This window comes from Eurytemora carolleeae, unplaced genomic scaffold (assembly GCF_000591075.1).
Source record: "Eurytemora carolleeae unplaced genomic scaffold, Eaff_2.0 scaffold438, whole genome shotgun sequence".
Classification (NCBI taxonomy): domain Eukaryota; kingdom Metazoa; phylum Arthropoda; class Copepoda; order Calanoida; family Temoridae; genus Eurytemora; species Eurytemora carolleeae.
In genome coordinates, this window is record NW_019396620.1 from 235,335 (window position 1) to 242,783 (window position 7,449).

General features: G+C 31.1%; 1 protein-coding gene across 1 annotated transcript in view; it reads left to right on the forward strand.

Moving 5' to 3' along the window:
• The window catches only part of LOC111706420 (uncharacterized), a gene marked incomplete in the record, with an annotated part of 14,097 nt that overhangs the window by 205 nt on the left and 6,443 nt on the right, over positions 1-7,449 (forward strand). Inside the window, 7 exon segments of the mRNA XM_023479296.1 lie at positions 4-10; positions 206-742; positions 1,298-1,388; positions 2,182-2,246; positions 4,037-4,145; positions 6,317-6,416; positions 6,903-6,964. Of these exon segments, the coding sequence (XP_023335064.1) occupies positions 4-10; positions 206-742; positions 1,298-1,388; positions 2,182-2,246; positions 4,037-4,145; positions 6,317-6,416; positions 6,903-6,964 (971 nt within the window).

A 7,449-nucleotide genomic window follows, 5' to 3' on the forward strand; every position in this document is an offset into this window, starting at 1 on the left:
CAGTTATCAGGTGAAAGTTTTAGAGAAACAGAAAACATTTCCTCTTTTTTTTATTTTAAGGATTTTGTAATTCTCAACTGAATTTTATTTTGATAATGTGACAACATTCATTTCGTATTTTCAAGTGGGTTTTCTTAGTGTTTTTTGGGAGGGTTTTTTAATCCAACCCTGATTTAAAACCAATAATGAAAATATATATTTCTAGATATTGATAGGGATAAAGAATCTAATCTACCGGCATCTGCAGAAGATGATGCATTGGAAGATACTGAAGAATTATTTGAAGATATTTCACCACCTTCTGATGAACAGCTTGATGATTTTTCAGGCATTGAACAGAAGCTAGAGAGTACTAAAGAAGTTGAACATGAACTAGAAGGTGCTTATGAACAGAACCTGAAGAGTTCAACAAGATCTGAACAGGAGAAAGAAAGTGTTCAAGGTTCTGAACAGGATAAAAAGAGTTCATCAAGATCTGAACAAGAAATAGAAAGTGTTCAAGGTTCTGAACACGAAGATGAAAACAGTTCGAAAAGTTTATCTGCAGACCTAATGAAGCTAATTATAGAAAACGAAACTGTATCTAATAATAAAACTGAACCAACCTGTAAACCAACTCCTTTGAGTTGTGATACAGTAGATGGAGTTCAACCTTCGAAACATGTTCTTAACCAGCCACCTAAACCAGTTCAACTTAAAACAATGTCATTAGGTTTAAGAAAACCAAAACTAACATTTACAGGTTAATTAGTTCAAAATATTATTATTATTATTATCATTATCATTATCGTTATCATTATCATTATCATTATCATTATCATTATCATTATCATTATCATTATCATTATCATTATCATTATCATTATCATTATCATTATCATTATCATTATCATTATCATTATCATTATCATTATCATTATCATTATCATTATCATTATCATTATCATTATCATTATCATTATCATTATCATTATCATTATCATTATCATTATCATTATCATTATCATTATCATTATCATTATCATTATCATTATCATTATCATTATCATTATCATTATCATTATCATTATCATTATCATTATCATTATCATTATCATTATCATTATCATTATCATTATCATTATCATTATCATTATCATTNCATTACCATTACCATTACCATTACCATTACCATTACCATTACCATTACCATTACTATTATCATTACCATTATTATTATTATTATTATTATCATTATCATTATTATTATTATTATTATAATCATTATTATTATTATTATCATTATTATTTATTGAAGACACTGACCCCCTGGTAAAGAAGTTACCAACTGTGTATTGGACCCAGACCCTCAACACTGTAAACATATCTGTCAAGTTTCAAACAATCAGGTTACATTTTACACTAGTGCTTATGGATACGGATGCGAATCCACTGAATCTGCAAGGTTTTAACTCCCTTGAAACGGATCCGCAAAAAATTGCAGATCCACAGAACGGAATTCAACTTTTCAAAATTTAAACAGAAAAAAAACTTTTTGATTTCAAACTTCAGATTTTAAGATTAACTTTTTCCATTGATGGTTCCATTGTTTACCCTTAACAGTTTTATCTGATTCAAGGGTGGATGAGATATCCAGGATTTCTCTTTGAAAATTTATTATTTTCAATTGTGATATCTCTTTAAAGTGGTTTGCGGAATTATTATTAGAATTAAACACTTTTTAAGTGAGAAGAACGACAATATCTTCCACTTTATTAATCAGATAAAGTTTTAAGTGAAAAGAACGACAATATCTTCCACTTTATTAATCAGATAAAGTTTTAAGTTAGAAGAACGACAATATCTTCCACTTTATTAATCAGATAAAGTTTTAAGTGAGAAGAACGACAATATCTTCCACTTTATTAATCAGATAAAGTTTTAAACGACAATATCTTCCACTTTAAACAGATAAAGTTTAAAGAGTACAGTTGTAAATTTAACATAGCTCTCTTTGAATAAAGGGACCCATGAAGTTATATCTACTACCCATTGATTGATTGATTGATTAATTGGTTGACTGATTAATTTATTGGTTGATGGATTGATTGATTGATCGATTGATCAATTAATTTGCTGATTAATTAATTAATTGTTTGATTGATATATTGATTGATCGATTGATTGATTGATTGATTTTAGAGACCTGGATCCGAACTTTGTTTTTGTTCATGTTCTTCCTTCCTCCCTGGAACTTCAGGCCCTAGGTAAGCACTCTTTAAGTGAACATTAAAAAAATTATCTAATTGATCTAACAGAATTCATAGTTTGAAATATCAGAAATGTACGACATCCGGTTGAAAAGATATAGAATTAGAAAATTGAAGTTTGTGGCAAATGCTGAGATGTATAATTATACAGTGATGCTCATATAGTTGTGGAATTGAAAAACTACTATTAGACTCAAGCTCATATTTACATTATTGTCCATTAAACATGAACACAGCAATTGTGCACTGTGTTCATTGGTAAATCCAGTTCAATTAAGCTATTTAAACATCTATTTGTTATTATAACAACATCAAATACATGAAATATTGTTTAAATGTCGTCTTTATATTCCACAGGTTTATATGTCTCACTGTATTCTAGAAAGTAATGTATTAATTTTCCAAACTCAATCCTTATTATAAAGTTATTGTGTTCCAAATCTACTTAATTCTACAGTGGTAATCAGTAAACACTGGGATATAAATGTGTTTATTTAAAGGGACTGTAAACGTTTTTATTTAAAGTGACTGTAAACGTGTTAATTTACAGGGACTGTTAACGTATTTATTTTAAAGGACTTTTAACGGATTATTTAAAGGGACTGTAAACGTATTTATTTAAAGGGACTGTAAACGTATTATTTAAAGGGGCTGTTATCGTATTATTTAAAGGGACTGTAAACGTATTTATTTAAAGGGACTGTAAACGTGTTTATTTAAAGAGACTGTAAACGTGTTAATTAAAGGGACTGCAAATGTGTTTATTTAAAGGGACTGTAAACGTATTTATTTGAAGGGACTGTAAATGTATTTATTTAAAGGGACTGTAAACGTGTTTATTTAAAGAGACTGTAAACTTGTTTATTTAAAGGGACTGTAAACGTGTTAATTAAAGGGACTGTAAACGTGTTTATTTAAAGGAACTGTTAGCGTATTTATTTAAAGGGACTTTAAACTTGTTTATTTAAAGGGACTGGAAACGTGTTAATTAAAGGGACTGTAAACGTGTTTATTTAAAGGAACTGTTAGCGTATTTATTTAAAGGGACTTTAAACGGATTATTTAAAGGGACTGTAAACGTATTTATTTGAAGGGACTGTAAATGTATTTATTTAAAGGGACTGTAAATGTATTTATTTGAAGGGACTGTAAACGTATTTATTTAAAGGGACTGTAAATGTATTTATCTAAAGGGACTGTAAACGTATTTCCGATTGACAAGGATACGCTTAAAAGCTTTTTCTGAGGAAGAATTAAAAACTTTTCAAGATTGAAAAGCGACAATATCTTCCATATGACTAATCAGATACAAGTTTAAAGGGAACCGTTGTAAATCGTGCATACCTCTTTTTTTACATTAAAGTATAGTTTGAAATTACATGCACATTGCATAGTCCATTTAAGAACTAATTTTTTTAATTGCAACGGATATATTTCTAAAAATGGTTATAAATGTGTTCTGGTTCTTACTGTACCGTTCTGTACTGTACCGTACTGTACCGTATGTACCGTACTGTACTTAATGTGCTGTACTGTACTGTACAGTACTGTACTGTATATTTATTTAGAGGTATAATATGAAGGAGATACAGAACTGTTCACTATGCATCTAGCCACCGTACTGTACTGTACCGTACTGTACTGTACCGTACTGTACTGTACCGTACTGTACTGTACTGTACTGTACTGTACTGTACTGTACTGTACTGTGCTGTACTGTGCTGTACTGTACTGTACTGTATTGTACTATACTGTACTATACTGTACTGTACTGTATATTTATCTAGAGGTAGAATATGAAGGAGATACAGAACTTTACACTGTACATCTAACCCCTGTACTACAACTCTACGGGGAGAATAAAGCCAGCTGTTCATCTATAAATATTGTTGGAATGTAAGTATACTTTTAACATTTGAAAGACGACCTAAAACTCTTAAAATGTGATGACAGGAAAGTTAAATATTAAAATGTGATGACATGAAAGTTAAATATTTAAAGTAGATATATCAAATAATCTGGCAAAGAAAGGAACAAGTTTACAGCTACAGGGATGTCAAGGACCACTCACGTAGATTTAACGGTTCTGTCAATATTCCAGAAAACTGTGACTTTCGATCACAATTCGAACCATTAGACATAATTTTTTAGCCTTTTATCTTGAATACTTTTTTGTCGGCATATGCATTTTGAATGAAAAAGTATAAGATAAACAGATCCGTAAAGTAAAAGATTGCTCAATTATAGACCAAAACACGTTTGATTTTTAATAGAAGAAAGTCCGGTGTGCCCTGAGCGCAAGAAACAAGACGGAATAAATGACGTACAGTCGTCTATGAAGCCTTATCCTTTGTGGGGTAAAACTATGGAATAGGAAGGCGACATAAAAAGTAGTCTTATGTTTCTTTGTGAAGGAAATATCGAGTGACATGGGTCTGTGTACACTGCACAATTGCTGGATTTCATGTTTCGTGGACTGTTTAAAATCATAACTTGATTCTAACAGTCGTCTTCCTATTCCACAGTTTTATTGGTCTCACTGTACCATCAACCAGAGGCTCTGGATCCGGATTCAAGTAGGAAAATATCAACCAGTGCTCTGGATCCAGATTCAAGTGGGAAAATATCAACTACGGAGCTGGAAAAACTTGCGTGCAAAATTTCCCGTCCTCTGATTGGCTGCAAAAGACACTCTGATTGGTTGAATTTTACACACTTTCCTTGATATCAAATAAAGATTTAATTGATCTGCAAATTAAAAAAATGAGGAGATCAAGCATTAATCTTGATATCCACAATATAAGTGGTTTCAGCTCAGAACATACCGGGGAAAAAAACACATTTTTTGCTTTCAATTAAACAAAAACTTTTAGTGTCACTATTTGTTTTTCTTAAAAGAAAATTAGAAAACTTGAAGTTGGATAGTGATCACGGAATTCCTTTCTTAAATGGATCCCTAAGAATCTTAGTAACTTAGTTTGGTTTTGATAGTTTGCTGTCTATACAGACAGTTTGATGAAAAGTATTAGTTGGCAAATTTTAGTTAATTTTTGTGTGGGTGGGATTGTTAAAACGCTTGAAAATAAATAATTGCATTTTACATCCAAAATATAATGAAAATAATACACCACGGGATATCGAAGAGAAATTGTAGATTTGCATAAGAATATCAATGCTTAATCCTGAGATTTACGACAAAAAAAGACTTCAGATAACTGAGATCCAGAGAGCTACAGTTTAACTCATCAATATGAATCATCAGCAGAATTTATATAATGTTGCCTTGAACTTGAACTTGAAGCTGTCAGTTGTATTTTCCTGAGCTGTCACAGTTTTCTGCCAGAAGCTTTACAAAGATTTGTATAGTTTAATAAAACATAATCAACAGTTTTGTGCTGAGAGTCAAACATTTTATCGTAAATGAAAGTTTTTAAAATTTATTTTTTGTTAAGATAAATAAATGCTGACAGATATAGATTTTTGCATGAGAGCATGCACACTTTATTGTGAGATTGAATTTACCACAATTTCATTCAAAACCGGTTCTTCTGGGTTGGTCATCTGCAAGGTTGCAATGCAAGGAAAGTTAATTGCAGTTGCGTATACTCTGCTTACATATTGAAACCAGTTCTCTCTGGGCGGAATTTGTAAACAAGAATAGATGCACAGTGTTCGTTTAGTATCCAAGGAGGTTAAAAGCATTATATTTTGATAATTATAATAATTCACATATTAGTTTCCTATGGGCAGAATATTTCATTGATTTTTTATGTGAAAGATGGATCCCATCTCAGGCTGTAACATCCGTCTTGTGTTAACATTACCGCCCAGTGACAGTACACTGCAGTACAAAAGATGCGTACACCTCTGAAATAACTTTCCTTGCATTAAATCCTTGGTCATAAATTAGTAATCTCTGTTTGTCTGTTTGTTTGTTAGTCCGATCATAACTCATGAACCACAGGAATGTTCGTAGCTTGGTTTAAAATTTCTAAATTGAGTTGGTTGTTAGTTACCGGGTATAGCTGGGTTCCTAGGCTAGTTTTTACATAAAAACCTACTTTTAGAAATGTGAATATAGTTCTGGAGAAAACAGAGCCGGGTCTGTGGACAAATTTGACAACTCTTAAATATTCATGGATCAGACGACAGCTAGACAATATTCAGGTACAGACAGACAGACAGACAGACAGACAGACATACATACATACATACATACATACATACATAAATACATACATACAGAGTGTAGGTTGGTAGGCAGGTACAAATAGATTATCAAGTACAATAGGTTCAGAGAATTGGACCAATTGATTATGACGTCACAAGTGTCAAATATAACAAGGAAAACGAAATTGTCTCACATTAGTTGACATGTTTTCCATGATAAAATAAAAAAGTGTAAAAACAGAAAATAAATAACTCATAAAATTGCACTTTATTCTACTGTAAGATACGCAATTCATTCTAAAATTATCACTATCATTAATAAATTTGTCGGACACAAAACTGAATTTAGACTTGTGACGTCACAATACAGCTCTACTGAGAGTGCTTAAATTCTACATTGCCATCTATTATACTTGAATCTATTTGGGCAGGTAGGTTAATTGATTGATTGATTGATTGATTGATTGATTTTACTCTCTGTAGCTAAGTGAGGATGAAGACGAGAAGGAGGAGTTTATCAGTATTAAAAGAGAGGATATGCCACCCAAAGGTAAATCAGATAATCCCGGGGGATCTTCTATTATTCCTGCAAATTGATTTTATAAGCATAAACCCGAGTAGAAGACAACTTTAGCGTAGGGTTATGTCCGAGTAAAGCATGAACTAAGACTCTAGCATAAGTTAGACTCGGTTTTTAGTTGCTTTTAAAATTTTCAGTGACTTGGGCTTTCGTTATAGCTATTATATTTTTACATTTTGGTTGTTTGTAGTGTCAACATTGTTTTTATAAAATATTTATAAAATGTGTAAAGTATATAAATTATATAAAATATATAAAATATATAAAATATATACGAGTTACAAAGTCTAGTAGGTAAGGTGTACCAGTAATAATTGTTATGATCTGAGAGTTCCTTATAAAAACATTTATTCCTGTTTCGAGGATTTTTGGTAATGAAGACGACATTTTAATATTTTCCAGGAATGTTCGAAAACAAGTTGTAAGCTAAATATTATTTTAAAAAATAAA